General features: G+C 38.3%; 1 protein-coding gene across 1 annotated transcript; it reads left to right on the top strand.

Annotated features, from left to right (window-relative positions):
* The first annotated feature begins 564 nt into the window (after positions 1 to 564).
* LOC134803751 (lachesin) lies at positions 565 to 18,881 on the top strand. Its single transcript, XM_063776585.1, has 10 exons — positions 565 to 714; positions 2,990 to 3,108; positions 7,375 to 7,497; positions 9,417 to 9,573; positions 10,086 to 10,185; positions 10,735 to 10,891; positions 12,395 to 12,501; positions 14,101 to 14,240; positions 17,406 to 17,526; positions 18,791 to 18,881. The coding sequence occupies exons 1-10, from the start codon at positions 666 to 668 to the stop codon at positions 18,810 to 18,812; spliced, it is 1,095 nt and encodes a 364-aa protein (XP_063632655.1). The 5' UTR covers positions 565 to 665; the 3' UTR covers positions 18,813 to 18,881.

The following is an 18,881-nucleotide window of genomic DNA, read 5'->3' as shown; positions in this document are numbered from 1 at the left end:
TGGCCAATTTTTATTCAATGTAATAGGGTTGTAAGTAATTGAGAAAGCTAAAATATATACTTGGTCAAGCAGATCTTGTCAGTAGAAAAAGGCGCGAAATTCAAATTTTCTATGAGACGATATCCCTTCGCGCCTACATTTTTCAAATTTGCCGCCTTTTTCTACTGACAAAATCTGCTTGACCAAGTTTAAATTTAGGTACATCAGTCCAGTCGTTAAAGGAAAGAGGTCGGGAATATGGAAATATTGTGTCCATTTTTTATCGTGTTTCTGGTGTATCGAGATCTTGATGAGATCGAGATGATCTTTGAGGACCTACTGGTACTGGTCAACATCTATTGTTCAATCGTCCGTCTAGTTGGTTAGTTGCCACTTTATTTTTTAATTTCTACAAGAGGCCGCAGTAGGCCCCTGCTCTGAGTAGAATTATTTACGTTTTAATGGTAAGACTATTATTTTAAAACATAATCATTCGTTTTGGTTATGCCATATTTCCCGGGAATTTCATTCTTTAAGCTAGCAACCCGAGTGTACACCTGCCACTTACTTCCATTCGTTCGCGTGATCCATTCATTTGAATTTCGTTCGTTTTAACAGGGAGCGGCATAACGCCTAAATCGGCTAAGAAAGTTTTGGGTGTGCGGTGTGGTGTAACGATAAGTGAAATGGCATCTTATGAATTTATTACGTTATTACTGTGTTTAACAACGAAAGGTAAGTTAAAACTATTATGCTACATACTGAAATATATTTTAAAGTATGCATTTAATGTTAAAAAACACTTAAAACCGGTATGTAATTGTTAAGTCGTACACAAAGGTGTTCGCGTACTCAATTGTTTTGGTTCCATGCACGTATTATTTATTAACAGACACACCCTTTTATCACGTTTCTTGAAAACACCATGTAAACAACCTAATTTGTGCTTAAAAAGTTACGAAATATATAAAATCAAGTTAGAATTCACATTTTATTAATTTATGAATCATCTACATGCAGTTAATACATCGTGTAACGGACTTTTCGAACGTTAAAACTCTTTCGTCTAGTTACGAATTAAATTTAGGGCCTAATAATAGGTTTACAACTCAAAATTGATGTTGTAAATAGCGTTTTTGGATCGCGACCGGCCACCCTTCGTCTATCGATTAATTTTGCCGCTCCATTGAGTAAAAACAGGATACTGGGGGTGATCCGAAGCGCGATAAAGGGTGTAATAAATTACGGGTTGTAAGCTTTTATTTAAATCAACCATTTGTTAAATAATAGTGACAATTAGGGTGTCAATGCTTTAGTGATTTTTTGATGGTATCACTGGAGCTTTTATTCAATTATGCTCTGGCTTAAATGTCTCGTAACCAGGCCATAAAATAAAAAAAATACTCGTTGATATTTAAATTTGTACAGGTGTAAGATGTTCTCTTTCACATGCCTTTACCTTCTTTATCAGTTTTAGGCAAATTTACCTTATTATTAGACAAGATAGTGTTGAAAAAGAAAGTAGAATTCCAATTTAAAACAAAGGAATAAATGTGTGAGATTTTTTAGAGCACCGTACAAAACTTTGTTCACGGTGCTCTTATGGGATCACTTCGGTCTTGCAAATCGTTTAAATGCGTTTTTCTCAAAGACCGTTTGATGTAGGTACCTAAAATTTGGAATAGTTATGGCAAGTACCATCACTAACACTGTGAATAAGTCAAAACTGCTTATTTCTGATTTTAGGGGGAAATTTAGGGGGTTGAGAGGGGTAGCTTGAATTTTTTTTATTTGTAAGAATCGTGTGGGGTACCATTAGAAAGCTTGCAAAAAATTGAGTCGATGGACTGATTTTGACTTCATTTTAGAGTGCAATAGTTTCGATAAAAAATGCATTTAAAGTTGCAAGTTTTCATATAAAAATTTTCACCTCTGTCCTGGCGATTTTCGCGAAAACTATAGCTAACAGGCAGCTGACCAGTCAATACCCAACTTAAAGAAGCATGGACACGGCGGGAAAATTATCAACTTAACTTTACCTTTATTAGTTTTTCAACTGCAGCCTGATCTTTGGTTGCTTAGGGCTAGCTAACTGATGCTTACACTGGTCATTTCATATTAGGAAGTAGTTTTAGCGAGAAAGATCCTTAGTTAAAACTTTGGCATTGAAATTTATGACTTATGTCTTTGATACAAAGTTTAATTCTGCTTGCTTATTTTTGTGGGATATTTTTTTTTTCTGAATAGCCTACTATAAGTATGAGAGAGATCTACAAAATACAACCTTATTATATTGCAAATAAGTTTAAATTTCGAACAGGCTTTCCAACCAATTGACTATCTCAATGTGCCCAGTAAGAATCATATTTATTATTGCAGTTTATCTGAAAAAATTCAAATTAAGAATTCCGTTCTTCACTGTCATTGTGTTTTTTTTTTCACAATAGAGCACATAGAGTTAGTAAGGCTTGGTAAGGCGTATAGACAAAGGGAACGGTGCTCTGAACACCGTAGTCTTGACTTCGTGCTTGGCCAATTATTTTTCAATAATTTTTAAAATTAGACCCATTCTTCTAAAATTACTGTAAATTACACAATCTTAGTAACTTTTCCTCTACTTTTTACTTTACTCTTACCTAAGTGGTAAAGAGCAAGTAAAGATTAGAGCAGCATTTTAGATTTGCACTTAGCCTAGTGGTAAGAGTGTGCAACTTTCAAACCAGAGGTTGCGGGTTCAAACCCCGGCTCATACCTATGAATTTTTCAGAATTCATGTGTAAAGAATTTATGTATATATCATCTGATATCTACCAGGCGCTTTTAGGAGACCAGACTAATCCCAATAAGGCCTAGTATCCCCTCTTGGTTAGAAGTTCAGATCGCAGTTTGGCTTTTCGTAAAAACCACTAGTTGGACCCATCTGACGCCATTTCTCAGGATATGCTACAAATATGTCATTTCACTTGAACAGCCTACAATAAAAATTATTGTAATTGTACTTTTATTCCAGCATGGGGCCAACGGACACCGACCATCTCTCACATAACTCAAGAGCAAATCAGAGACATCGGCAGCCAGGTGGAGTTAGAATGCTCTGTTCATTACGCACAAGAATATCCAGTGCTATGGGTAAGTTTCAAACAAGATCCGACTATAGTCGACCAGCCTGGCCCAGTGGGTTGTGACCCTGCCTATGAAGATGATGGTCCCAGGTTCGAATCTCGGTAAGGGCATTTATTTGTCTGTTTGTCATGAACAACAAATTATTAACATCCACAAATCGGGAACACATTCCTGAGTTGTGAATGTTATACATATTTAAACATAATACATATATGTAGATATATGAGTATGTAATACGAATAATATAGAATATTTTTATTCGTAAACACACAGACAATAGACATACATACAAAGAACATAGTGAAAATAAAGTGTCACGAAATGGTCACATCTCAGCATGTTGCTGGTTGTTTGCGACTTCCAGCGCTGATCTTCCGATGAGACCATCTTATAAGTATGTATATCAGGGGTCACCAAATGGCGGACCGCGGTCCGCATCCGGACTGCTAACCTGTTTTAATTTTTTGTTTATTTAATAAACTAAAGGAGAAACGGACTGCGATGGTCATTTTATATAGAGATACAGATGTAGTGCATAGTTGTTTTCCATCGTATTTTCTCGGAAACGTTCGTATTTGTCATGCTACGCCAGTCAACCTCAGTACTTTTTGTACCGAGACTGACTGAAATAGCAAGACACGTTCGTACGTTTTCGTGAAAATACGAAAGAAAATAATTATGCACTAAGCTGTGCTTTGTTTGGGGATTGATATCTGTGAGATTGTCCTCAAATATTTATTATTCACTAGTCTAGACTTGGTCTAGACACAACTGATTTCAATATCTCTAAATGACGTTTGTTATTTGGACTGTGCATTTGTTATTATATTCAAAGGTCAAACGTCCAAGTTGGTCAATTATAAAGGGTTAATCTCAACCGTGCCCGTTAAATCCATGTTAACTTAAATTAGACAGGCCAAATATTTGGTAATTATTATAAATAGGGTTGTCGCGAAAAATAATCCATCCCCACATTACGTGTAACCCTAAAAAAATTATACGAGGGGCGCCTGAAAAGTTCGCGGCCTAAGCTAGAAAAAAAAGAAAAGTAAATAAAAAAACTATGCTACTTTTTTCCCCGCCTCTTTGGCAGTTTAAATATTGCCGCCATTAAAAAAAAAGTTATTCGTTTTTCGTTCTGTGCTCGGATAAACTTAACAATGTCTGTCGAATGCGGAAATGTTGATAAATTTGAACACTGCGCAGATATTAAGTATGTTGTAAAAAAAGGAAAATCGCCTAAAGAGATTTTTGATGATATGATAGATACTCTCAATCATTTAAGTTCTCCGTACATTATTTTATTTCAACAAGGATGAGAGAGCTGTGAAGATGACCCCCGCCATGACCGGCCTGTCACGGTGGTCACTGACGAAAATGTTGAAAAAGTGGAAAAATGTGTTTTGGCTGACAGAAGAATTAAAATCTGGTAGATAGCGGAGGAACTAAACAAGTGCGAGTCGGACTCGCGCACGAAGGGTTCCGTACCATAATGCAAAAAAAAAAACAAAAAAAAAGCAAAAAAAAAAACGGTCACCCATCCAAATACTGACCACTCCCGACGTTGCTTAACTTTGGTCAAAAATCACGTTTGTTGTATGGGAGCCCCATTTAAATCTTTATTTTATTCTGTTTTTAGTATTTGTTGTTATAGCGGCAACAGAAATACATCATCTGTGAAAATTTCAACTGTCTAGCTATCACGGTTCGTGAGATACAGCCTGGTGACAGACGGACGGACGGACGGACGGACGGACGGACGGACGGACGGACGGACAGCGAAGTCTTAGTAATAGGGTCCCGTTTTACCCTTTGGGTACGGAACCCTAAAAACAGCTAGAGGATAAGCTTCACGCCGCCGAGATGAAAATGCTCCGCTGGGCCGGAGGTGTCACCTTACTTGACCACATCCGTAACACCTACGTCCGTGGTAGTTTTAAAGTCAGACCTTTGCCTGAAAAATTAACCGAAGGGCGACTCCGATGGTTTGGACATGTCATGCGCCGAGAATCCGAACACATGACACGTAAGGTGCTAGATATGTTCCCCACGCAATCACGACGAGGAATACCCCGACTGACATGGCTGGCAACAGTGAAGAGGGATATGGAAGAAGCCCAAATCACACCTGAGACGACCCAGGACCGTGAAGCCTGGCGAAATATAACTAGGAGAGCCGACCCCAAATAATGGGAAAAGGACAAGGAGAAGAAGAAGATAGCGGAGGAACTACAAATTAGTTAAGAAAGGGTAGGACACATTTTACATGAACGTTTACACATGAAAAAATTACTGCACGCTGGGTACCAAAAATGCTGACACCGCTTGATAAAGAACGGTGAGGTAAAGTTGCAAAAAATTTTTGGACCTAGCTGAAGGGAATCTGGACGAAATTTGCAACCGAATCGTAACGTAGATAAAAAGTGGGTTCGCCAATATGATCCAGAATCAAAATGAGTCTATGCAATGGTTAAAAAAGGGCGAGAGGGCTCCAAAGAAATTTAAAGTGGACAAGTCAGCTTCGAAGCTTATGGCGACCGTGTTTTGGGACAGTGAAGGAGTTTTATTAGTTGATTATTTGCCAAAAGGGACCACAATGAACAGTCAATATTATGCAAATTTATTGATTCAAGCACGTGATGCGGTCGTCCAGAAGCGACGTGGGAAACGTAGCCGTGGAGTGTTGTTTTTACAGGACAACGCACCAGTTCACACTTCCCGTGTTGCTACGCAGGCTCTAAAAGACACTGGTTTTGGAGAAATCAATCATCCACCCTACAGTCCAGACCTGGCTCCAAGCGATTATTTCCTTTTTTCAAATTTGAAAAAAGACTTACATGGTCGCCGGTTTGCCGATGACAATCAGATCAAGGCTGCGGTAGAGAGCCATTTTGAAACGAAGGAAAAAGATTATTTTTTCGGCGGTATTAAAGCATTGTTTGCTTGAAGCGAAAAGTGCTTATCACTCTAAGCACCACTTGCACCATTCCACTATCCCGGGGTTAACCGGTTAAACCTGGAGTTACCATGGTTACCAGTACAATTTGACACGGTTTAACCGCTTAACTCCGGGATAGTGGGATGGTGCAAGCGGGCCTAAGGGGACTATATTGAAAAATAAAAACATTTATTTTAATACTCTCTTTCATTTTTTTTCTAAGGCCGCGAACTTTTCAGGCGCCACTCGTATGTATCGGCATAATTGATTTATATATCCGATATCCGTGCCAAATAGTAGCTTTTTACTAGTACTAACGGTCACGGAGCAAAGCCTCAGACAGACAGACCATAGGAACCCTAAAAACTACAAATCAAAATTTTTGATAAAAAAATAATTTGATTTGTTCCCAAAAAGTTGTACAAAACTAAGCTGTGTATATTCATACATACCTACATAGATTCCAACGAACTGAAGTTCTCAAGTTGAGATTCTGAACCTATTAAAACATACTTAAGTCACTCCTTAACGTACCCCCATGCTCAATTTGAAGACAAACACACAATCAAGATTTTATTGTATCTCAAACATTGTCAATGACCCAATGACTGGGGTCACTGTCAACGCATCACTGCTTTGTATAGGGGGCCTCAGCCACCATTGAATTTTGATCATACCCCCATTACAAGGTCTTATGTGTGAAGATTTGGTACGCATTTGGGACCTTTTCTATGGAAAGGAAGTAGTGGTATTTTTATTACGTTATGCTTGAATTGTGATATTAAAATGACATTTGGTTGGGCTTTTAATACTTTCAATAGACAGCCCCTTATGAAGGACGTCGGCTGGTTAAACTAAACAGAAGATTCATCTAAAATCAAGTGAGAAGGTTAGACCAAGCTAAGTTGGCAGCGATTTAGATAGTCCAGATGGTGCAAGTGTTATTTTAAACTACATACCTTAATTCAGTTTTTATTTACTATCAGTTTATTTACATATTGGTTATATATAGAGATATTACAGTAACTGTCTAAATACTAAACTAAATAAATAACTAGCTTAAATCTAAAAGGGGTCATCCATTAACTACGTCACACGAATTTCTATGTATTTTGACCCCTCGTCACATTTTCCTTGCAATACCCTAACCCTGGTGTGACGTCACATTTTTGTGCAATTTTGTTTTCAACGAAATCGGCAATTCGAATTAAGTATTATTAATATTTTTTCCAAATATTTTTAATTTAGTTTAGTATTCGTATTGTAGTACTTACCTCTGTATATTTAATTATGTAAATAAAGTTTTTCTCACCTTGAATTTTTTTTGTTTCCAGTTAAGATTCGACCGGATAAAGACCACCGAAGCCCTGCCTCTGTCATACAATTCTGGCCTCATCATACGAGACTCTAGGTTCTCGCTACGGTATGACGCAGCCTCTGCCACTTACACTTTATCGGTAAGTATCCACCTCTCTCTCTCTTTAGCCCTTCTCTACCCTTCCGATATAGGCCTCCTTCATTTTACGCCACTCGTCACGGTTCTGTGCGACCTGGAGCCACTTCTTCCCCGCAGTCCTTTTGATGTCGTCGTCCCAACGCATCTAGTCCATATCAATCCATATATAATAACTTCAGCCTCAGTTAAATGGTAAACCGAAAGAGTCGACCAGACCAGACCGAAGCTCTGCGTCTGTCATACAAGTCTGGTCTCATCATACGAGACTCTAGGTTCTCGCTACGGTATGACGCAGCCTCTGCCACTTACACACTGTCGGTATCAGATCACTTACAAGATGGAGCGTTATTATTAAGGATGACTCACGCTAGACCGGGCCGCGCCCGGGCCGGAGCTTCCAGCGCTTACTGTTCTATGACATGACAGGCGATGCGCCGGAAGCTCCGGCCCGGACACGGCCCGGTTTAACGTGAGTCATCCTTTACGGGTCTATCCCTGTTGTGCGGTGATTTTCTAGTTAGTAGAAGCTAGCTGGGTCATACACATTTTAGAGTTAGACCAAGAAAAGTCTGCAGCGATTTTGATAGCCCACGCAGTGCAAGTGTTATTTATACGTCATAATTTCATAGAAGTTCGACGTTTAAAATAACACTGGCACTGCGTGGCCTATCAAAAGCGCTGCAGACTTCTCTTAGTCTAACTCTAGACTTTTCTGTAGACATCGCAAATTTAAGAGATACATTTTTTCAGTACTTGAGACTCAAATAAAAAACGGAATACCAGAGTCGTTAATTTTTATTGTACAAACAGCAACACTCCTAACTGTACATCGGTGGACCTTATTACAAAAGGCATACAGTCCACCGATGGACAGTTAACAGTGCGGGCGATGGTACACGCAAATCATTTTGACAGTTCTAAAAAAGCTGTTTTGACTAGTAGGAAAGTAGTCTATTATTCGGTTTTTAGGGTTCCGTACCCAAAGGGTAAAAACGGGACCCTATTATTAAGACTCCACTGTCCGTCTGTCTGTCTGTCACCAGGCTGTATGTAATAAGCCGTGATAGCTAGACAGTTGAAATTTACACAGATCATGTATTTCTGTTGCCACTATAACAACAAATACTAAAAAGTACGCAACCCCCGGTGGGCGAGTCCGACTCGCACTTGTCCGGTTTTTTTGTAACCAATTTTCATGTTTTGACGACCGGTCTGGCCTAGTGGGTAGTGACTCTGCCTATGAAGCCGATGGTCCCGAGTTCGAATCCTGGTAAGGGCATTTATTTGTATGATGATGATACAGATTTGTTCCTGAGTTGTTTTCTATGTATTTAAGTATTTATATATCATATACAGGGTGATTCAGGAGACGTGAGCAGGACTAACACTCCGCATATCGTTAATTATAAGCAACTGTTTCGTATCAGTATTAGTGAGGTTAACGTTACTTAATTTTCTAGTCGTGTTGAAAAAAAAAGTTATTAATTTTTTTACGACATGCATGGTCACCCTAAAATTAGAATACTAAACTCTGTGTCAAATTGAATGTCATCACTGTCATCACGGTCTGGTTACTTTTGAAAAGTCGTATCCCACTCAAGTTTGACAGTTTATTTTCTTCGTAATCAAAATGCCATTACGGTTAAAGAGGTTTTATGTTTATTAATTAGGTCCTGTAGGGTGACCATGATTATTGAGAATTGATTATAGGAATAAGTGTTGTTGTTTCTCCTAAATACGACGGTGATCGATCAATTATCAGTTACTGAGTGTGCGGGATTAGTCCTGCTCACGTCTCATGAATCATCCTGTATATTGTTGTCTGAGTACCCATAACACAAGCCTTCCTAAACTTACCGTGGGACTTAGTCAATTTGTGTAAAAATGTCCTATAATATTTATTTATTAATGTTTCGTCAGGTCAAAGATATCCAGGAGACAGACGCCGGCTGGTACCAGTGCCAGGTCATCATATCGGCCTCGAACAAGATCACGGCGGAAGTGGAGCTGCAGGTCCGGACACCGCCCATCATATCTGACAACTCCACGAGGAATCTCGTCGCTAGCGAAGGGGAAAGTAAGTAGTACAAAACGTCATATTATAAGTACATAGATTCCACCAGTGTGCGGCACAAGCATATTCAACACAAAAATACTTGCGCCACACTGGTGGAATCTCACCTTTAAAAACGTTGGCGTTGTGAAGAAAGCGAAATCTGCTCAAATGTGTGGTAAATTGGGAATATTACGTAAAACTCTGCGTAGAGGGCGTCACTGACTCAATCACATGGCCTACCGTGAAACACGACAGTCGAAAGTTCGGTTTCTGCCTCTCTATCACTCTTGCTGATTCGATCGATAGAGAGATTAGAGAGGCAGATAAAGAAATTTCGATTTTCGCGTTTCGCGGTAAGCCACCTGTAAACAAACCGCCTTGGTGCATCAATGCCATAGTGAAAACTTGTCAAAAAACTGTTTAAGGCGTAGTATGTATAAGTTACTCTATGGTTTACTAAACAAATTAGTGCTGCACTCTGGCGGCAGAACATTGCAGTAATATTCCCTATTAACAAAACTCTATTATTCAAGGTGCTGTGATGGAATGTTACGCGGGTGGCTTCCCGCCAGCGAAGATCTCGTGGCGTCGCGAAAACAACGCCATCTTGCCGACTGGAGGATCCATTTACAGGTAAATAAATAAATTATTATTGGACAATAATTATTAAATAATTACTTACCCTAAGGGTGCGGTAGGTTTAGCCAGCAAGTTTTTGAATAATCGTAGTGCTTATAATTTATACTAGAAATTGAAATAAACTCGTTTAAAGTGTGTCAATGTTTTTAATGATACAATATATGCGTTTGTTCGATGTTTAAAAGTCTATTTATAAATAAATAAAGGGTTATTACAACAAGGGTTATAACATTGAGGGCAATGTTCTAATACTCAAATTATGAGGCCTATGAAGCTATAATATGTATATTAATTTAACTTGTACATTTAAACGAGCAATTCTTGTATATATGTATATTTATTTATTTATATATTTCGGGGATCTCGGAAACGGCTCTACTTCAATGAAATTTGCTATGTGGGTGGTTTCGGGGGCGAAAAATCGATCTAGCTAGGTCTTATCTCTCTGGGAAAACGCGCATTTTTGAGATTTTATATGTTTTCCGATCAAAGCTCGGATTCCCAGATATTTTAATTTGAAGGGGGTAAACGTTTTATTTTCAGGGGCAACACGTTCAAAATCGCCGCCGTGCACAAGGAGGATCGCGGCACCTACTACTGCGTGGCCGAGAATGGGGTCGGAAAGGGGGCGCGGCGGAATATCAACTTGGAGGTCGAGTTCGCGCCCGTCATCACCGTGCCGAGGCCCCGGCTAGGACAGGTTAGTTCAAAATAAGTTTCATTTTTAGGGTTCCGTACCTCAAAAGGAAGAAACGGAAACAAAAATAGTTCTTTACCTATAGATGACAGGAAAACCTATTAGAAATGTGCTTATAAGTTAAGTAAAACCTTGTAAAAAGGAAATACATACAGGATGCTTTTATTTTCACTGACTAAACTCTGAGGGGTGAATATGTAGGTCATACTGAACCACTTTTACTATGGGGCCAACCCTGAAATCGCGAAACTTTTTTTTTATTATTTATTGGCAAATACTCTTATCCTCCTAAGGCCCAAGGACCTAAGTACAGTCGACGTCAAAGATATGTTTACATTTTTCGCCTTATTACAAAGGAGTAAGGTGCAAAAGTGTAAACATATCTTTGACGTCGACTGTACCTCTTCAGTTCGATATAATTTAAATCCTATTCAATAGGCCTGATGACAAATTTTGAAATCCCTTTTATTATTGTCGGTACACTTGTATTGGTTCCGAAAAACACAATATTTCAGCTATACTCATAAGATTTAACATAAATAATTGCATTTTATTATAGCTAGTTTAAAACTCGCGCGAAAACGCCTCGCACGACATTTGTGACGTCACCATTTAGTTGGTGTTATGGTGGTAGACATTGTTTACATACTTACAGTTACGAATTTCCCTTGAATCCGAATGATATTGTTAATTCAGCACCATATATTACGATTAGGGATGATAAATACATTACAAAAATGTATCACAATAACTCATTTTACACAAAAACTCTCACACGGTTGCAATTTAAGATGAATTATTTAGATACATGTAAATTTTGAGTGAAAAGGTTTTACTTTTTAATTTTTCATTTTTTCTAGTTACGACAGCCAACATGGCAATGATAGTTCCATTCAGCCAAATAATTAAAAAAGTTTGTTGGTGAAATATCGTATTATTTAGCATTTTATTTAGATAATAACAAATAGATATCTCCTTTATATCGTGTAATAATATTTTTTGGACGTAATAAATGTTTAGTGGCGAAATAACATTTTTTTTGCACTTTCGAACTCTTTGGTGAGAACGTATGGATTACGGTCAATGAGGTTGTCTATGTTGCTCTAAGAAATATGTTATGGATTGATGACGTCACTGTTTGGAACGCTTCTGATTGGCGTTTCAATAATAATGGCCGATTGGAGAATTTTGCAGTTTTATTTTATTGAATATATTAATAATCCTTCAGTTTATACTGAGATTGGGCCATTTTTTACAATCATATTAACGTATATGTTTCTTTGAAACCATTAATTCCGTGATTCTTTGTTACTTGCAACAGGCCTATTGGAACAGAGTCGCTTTTGTTTTATTTTGATAAATTTTCCAACAACGCAAAATCAACTATATTTCCTACTTTATAGGTTCTAATTTCAATGGCAAATTTTCGATTTTTCATTTGTATGGCTGGGCCTTATAGTGGTATGGGCCTTATAAGGAGGTTATTATAGTGGTATCATATTCCAGGCTCTGCAATACGACATGGACCTGGAGTGCCACGTGGAGGCGTACCCTCCCCCCGCCATCGTCTGGCTCAAGGGGGAGTTCCAGCTTGCCAACAACCAGCACTACAGGTAAATATAGGCAGGCGTGGCTCACTCCGCGATATTCCAGGCTCTGCAATACGACATGGACGGAGTGCCACGTGGAGGCGTACCCTCCCCCCGCCATCGTCTGGCTCAAGGGCGAGTTCCAGCTTTCCAACAACCAGCACTACAGATAAATATAGACAATATAGTACAAAACAGGGATCGGAACCGGTTTTTTTGCAAAAACTTTGAAATAACCATATATTGACGACCAGTCTGGCCTAGTGGGTAGTAACCCTGCCTGTGAAGCCGATGGTCCTGGGTTCGAATCCCAGTAAGGGCATTTATTTGTGTGATGACACAGATATTTGTTCCTGAGTCATGGTTGTTTTCTATGTATTTAAGTACATATTTATATATTATATATATCGTTGTCTGAGTACCCACAACACAAGCCTTCTTGAGCTTACTGTGGGACTTAGTCAATCTGTGTAAGAATGTCATATCATATTTATTTATTTATTTCAAATTATTTTATACTCCAAATGTAGGACTCAGTTGTGTATTTAGGTAATGACTTCGTATTATTAGATTGCCCAATTAGAAATTAAATAATTAACCAAGAACCAACAAATACTGTTTTCGTTCCCATACAAAAAATACCGGTATCCGATCCCTGATACAAAATAAGTTTAAAAAACTAAAACCGGAATTAGTTCAGAAACTACAGAGAAATCGAATTAAAACTGTCTTGCAGGCCTCGGAACCGGTATTGAAATACCTGTTAATCGTTTATCGTAATTATCGTTCCAAAACCGTTATATTATTTCGTTCATTAAAAACCTGTTAATTGAAGGAACGCGAACTTAAAAAATAGGTCTATCTATTAACCGGTAAAAAGGGGGAACGGAATTTTATGGTTCGCGGGGAACAATATAATATCGGTTACTTCATATTTCGGAGACACGGTTAAACTCTGTGACATACGTGAAAGAGACAGCAATATTTACTCGTTCTATCGTTATATTTTCAATTTAACCTGTTAATTTTGTTAGTCAAGAACGAAATGAAAACGTATTTGGCATAAACCGTTATCTCAAAAGAACAGTTCTTTAACGCACACTATCACTAACATAGATATAGGTACCCAATTTTTTTTTGTACTAACACTATATGGGATTTGTGCCTGAAATAAATAATTTCAGTTTCAATTAACCGGTAACCGCAAACAGAAACGAAATCCTTTTCGTTCCCGAGTGATTGAACAAAACCGGTTTATAAAATAAAACTGTTTCCGAGCCCTGCTGTCGTGAGTCATACTAACAGTAAGCTATAATACGGTTAAAATCAATAAAGTTATAGAAAACATTACAATTTAGATCTTCCTTACAGCTTTAGACGACCGGTCTGGCCTAGTGGGTAGTGACCCTGCCTGTGAAGCCGATGGTCCCGGGTTCGAATCCCGGTAAGGGCATTTATTTGTGTGATGACACAGATATTTGTTCCTGAGTCATGGTTGTTATCTATGTATTTAAGTATTTATATTTTATATCGTTGTCTGAGTAGCCACAACACAAGCCTTCTTGAGCTTACTGTGGGACTTGGTCAATCTGTGTAAGAATGTCCTATAATATTTATTTACAGCATCTCCCACTTCGCCACCGCCGACGAGTTTACCGACACGACACTTCGCGTCATCACCATAGAGAAGAGGCAGTACGGGCTGTTCACCTGCAAGGCCACCAACAAGCTGGGGACCGACGAGGGTCACGTGGAACTATTCGGTATGTATTCTATTCAGTCAGGCCGATGGGGTTGGCTATACTCTGTATCTTTAGGTTTTAAATAAAAGTAAACAAAATCTACCCTCAAATGGCTCCTTAAGCCAGTTGAGGGTAGATGAAAACATTACATGATCAAATAATGTAGGTTGTTATTTAATAAGAATCCTCTATACGGAGTTTAGAGCAATTATTTCATGAAACCGATGCTGCCAAAAATACGGGGGTGCGGGGGACGAGGTGAGCGAGGTCCCGTGCCGGGATTGGTCCGTTCAAAGACACGGACGTCACACAAAGACACTTTCAACTCGAAAATGGAGTAAAACTACCGTATTTGTGGCAGAGGGGGTAGAGCTACTATGCTCGGTCTGGAGGATGTCTTGTCTGTGTCTTTGGGAATTGGGAATATTACGCAAAATTCTGCGTAGGAGGCGCCACTAACACTATCCATCATAATCTGGGGGTCTACCGCGAAACAATAAAATAAAAATTTCGTTATCTAACCTCTCTATCACTCTTGCATATTCGAGCGATAAAGAGACAGATAACTAAATTTCGATGTTCGCGTTTCCCGGTAGGCCCTTGTTAACAAACGCGTTGCATCAATGTCATATTTTATTGTCTGTGACAACTTGTCAAAAACAGTTTAAGGCACAGTATGTATAAGTTACTCTATGGTTTACTAGCTAGATTAGTGCTGCACTCTGGCGGCAGAACATTGCAGTAATACCCCCTATTCGGTCAAACAGGCCGATGGGGTTGGCTAATGGATGGGGGATGGCGCCATCATAGCTCATTTCTCTAATTTTCTTCTATAATACATACCGGTCAAAATCATAACCTTCATTTTACGTCGCAGTAGTCGGGTAACAAATTAGGCTTAAAGGACTAGAGTTAGACCAAGACAAGTCTGCAACGGTTTTGATAGCACACGCGGTGCAAGTGTTATTTATACGTCATAAATTCATAGAAGTTTGACGTTTAAAATAACACTTGCACTGCGTGTGCTATCAAAATCGTTGCAGCCTTATCTTGATCTAACTGTAGGATAGCTTCGTTAGGTGGCTTCAGATGCCCGAAGGGCAAAATGTCCCGAAATTGAAGCCCGTTCCGTCAACTCAGGGAACGAGACAATGATTTTCACGTTTCACGACATGCCTAGGAATTTCATGATCTGGCGGATTTTACGATCGGCCGCCTACATGTACCCATAACTACCCCAGACCTACCATCATATTTTTGTTCGGATTCAGTACTTAGACTAGTCAATACAGCTTTTATTCTTTATTATTTTTATATTAGGTATTTTAATGTTGCTAATCTGCTTATGAAAATAAAACCATATTTCTTTATATTTTTTTTTAAATGCGATGTGTCAATGCTTGTGATGTAAACTCGTGATTTCATTATGAACTTCCCTTTGTTTTGAGGTATATGTGACGTTATCTATGAAAAGGGACCTTATTGTCGATGGCGCTGTCGCCATTATTAACGATGCTCCGATATAAATACAATGCCACGTGACGCTGTGCGGCGTAAGCGCCATCGACAATAAGGTCCCTTTTCATAGATAATGCCCCATATTAAGATATTTTGCGGACATTTCTGCTTCTACTTAGTAAAGTTTCAGTATTTAACAGTGTTATTTTGGCATGTTTTTGTCAACCGACTTCCAAAAGTTCTCGTGTGACTGTGTATTTAACGTGTTTATTATTATATTACTGAGACTCATTGGGTCATAATATGTAGTACCAATATCGACATTGAACTATTATTACTACGTATAGAACCGGCACAGAAAACCAGTATTTTGCGTCATGAGCTGTTGTTTTGACAACAAACCATAGAAGCGGAGCGTGAGTCTCGCGACCTAAACGCGTAAGCGCCATGAGTTTTACGGCGCTTACGACGTTTTGGTCGCGTGGTACAGGTTGCGATTACGACAATTTCATTGTTTGGTGTGGCTTCTCTATATAGTTCCTTTTTTTTAGCATTAGAAATAAGGTAAACAATCTTGATGTGTCTTTTAATTGAAAAACACATTTTAAAAATAAGTTACGGCAAATATGTAACAATTATGAATCTAATACGAACATTTATATTCTTCTGCTTTCATAAGTAATAGTTGATTTTTAAAAAGCGTTTTTCAATTAAAAGACTTGTCAAGATCGCTTACCTTCTTTCAAGTTCTTTCTAATGCTAAAAAAAACGAACTATAGTAATAATAACTCGAATGATTACCTATTATCATCTTCTAATATGCTTGCCAAATCTTATGACAATAGTACATTATTGTCGAGGCTCGGAAGTAGCTACTTGCAGGCTGAGGATTCGTTTTAAACGGACGACCTTGGGAGTCCGTTTAATTGAATCCGAAGCCAGCAAGTAGCCTTCCAGCCGAGTCATATATAGTGCTTTTCTCAAAAATGGTGCAAGAAATATAAATATCATAGAAATATTTTACAAAAGCAACTTTCTTACGTATATATTTTCACAGAAAAAAGTAGAAACAATTGAAAAAATTAGCTTTGCCGCCTTTTTATTTTTTTAATAAAAAAATAGAAGTGTATTTTTCTGCCGAAAATACGCCAACCTATTTGAGACAGCTAAATAGTCGCGGTACTAATCATCTGTTTGGCTGTTTAATGGGCCTGTGCCTTCATTTGATATGGCCATTTCAACTTTTAAAAAGTTTGGAACTCGACAAATAATGGAATTTGTATGCAACATTGCAGTCCCAAAATCGAGACTGCAATGTTTTTAACTTTTTAATTTTTGACTGACCATAAACTACGCGCTTCGCAACCTATTGTTTAAACGGCAAAGTCGACTTTGCCGTCCATTTTTGAGAAAAGCTATTTTAAAGTGTGTTTTCAAATTATTCTTTGCCTGTTGCCTGTATGCCCTGTGTGTTCGGTGGCTACTCTAGAGTTGGACCAAGAAAAGTCTGCAGCGATTTTGATAGCCCACACAGTGCAAGTGTTATTTTAAACGTCAAACTTCTATGAAATTATGACGTATAAATAACACTAGCGCTGCGTGGGCTATCAAAATCGCTGCAGACTTTTCTTGGTCTAACCTTTTTATTTTAATTATGCCTTTTGGAAGTCGGTTGTATTTTTGACGTCAGTAGCCATTTTGACAGTAGTTGTTGTGGCATGTTTGTAGAAACCATAATCCCGGTGTGTCCGCCGGCCTGCGGCCAGACGCGGTACGCTGGTGGCGCCACCTCTGTCGCTCCTTCAGCCCTGCTCATGTGTGGGTTATATGCTACACACGTTTTAAGGAGGTATGCATAGTTATTTATAGCACTGATGTTCATAGAGTTAGACCGAGGTAAGTCTGCAACGATTTTGATAGCACACGCAGTGCAAGTGTTATTTATACGTCATAATTTCATAGAAGTTTGACGTTTAAAATGACACTTGCACTGCGTGTGATATCAAAATCGTTGCAGACCTATATCGGTCTGACTCTAGCACGATTTTTGACTTCGGACGTCAATTCGTTTTGTGTGGATTTCGGTGGGCGGAATGTTACGTGACTTCGTTTTATTAGATCTGTGGACTTTGGTGGGCGGAATGTTCACTTAATTCGTCCGCGGAGAAGGTATGTATATTTAATATGGATGAAGTCACCAACAGACGACATACATGGTTATACATAATATTTACTATAGTAGTCACTAGGGTGGGTCACTCGTGTATGGAGAAAAAAAAAGTATTAGTTATCCTTCGGGCACAGTTACAAAAAGTTTCGTAATAATGCCAATAAACAGTATTTCAAATTATTCTGTAATCGGAATTCATTTTCTGCCTCGGGATCCATTTCAAAGTTTTCATATAAATATTGTTATATTTTGTATGGTCTGCGGAGTATATTTATGTATCGTCTCTTTATTCAAACTTTAGCTAAAAATGTATAATATTATTAGCTCTAAATAGCATGGTAAAGGTTCAGAGCCAATAAAAAAATAAAAAAGTACTCAAAAAGAAACATTTTTTTTTCATAATGTCCACACATTTAACAAAAACTTTGACTAAAATCCGGAGGCAGTAAAATTAAAGCTAAAAATAAAATAATAATACGTGCAATAATTAATTACCAAATGGCACCTTTTTTTAACTGTGTCCCCTATTAAATTAAAAAAAAGTAAAAATGACCCACCCTAGTGGTCACCCTACCATGTAGAATTAGTAGAATCATCTGTAAAATTTAGTGTTTGTTTGCACGTTTTGGAATTTGTTTTATTGATAATTAGACCTATTATCATATTTAAATACACCCGACACGTTTTTTTTTTTGTGATAGTGAGCTTAAGCCTAGAGTACCTACCTAGTCCTATAAAGAAAAGTACAGTCTGCAATAAATATTTGTATCAAATTGTAATAAATACTTTATCAGAATTTCAGATTAGCTCTACTTATTAGTAGCACCGCCCACAATCTCTGTTTTGTCTTAAGGTTGACTAGTAGAGAATGCTTTTAGGCATTAAGTCCGCCTTTTGTACCATAAGTTTGCTTTTGATAAATAAATACTTTTTTTTTCTTCAGAATCGCCAATCCCAGATATTAACTACCCGGGCCTGCGTCCGGACCCGCTCTACTACGGCAGATACAGCGGTGCGACGGACATACACACAAA

Source organism: Cydia splendana, chromosome 27 (genome assembly GCF_910591565.1).
Source record: "Cydia splendana chromosome 27, ilCydSple1.2, whole genome shotgun sequence".
Lineage (NCBI taxonomy): Eukaryota > Metazoa > Arthropoda > Insecta > Lepidoptera > Tortricidae > Cydia > Cydia splendana.
The sequence above is the reverse complement of the archived record's forward strand: the minus strand, read 5'-3'. Positions and strand labels throughout refer to the sequence as shown.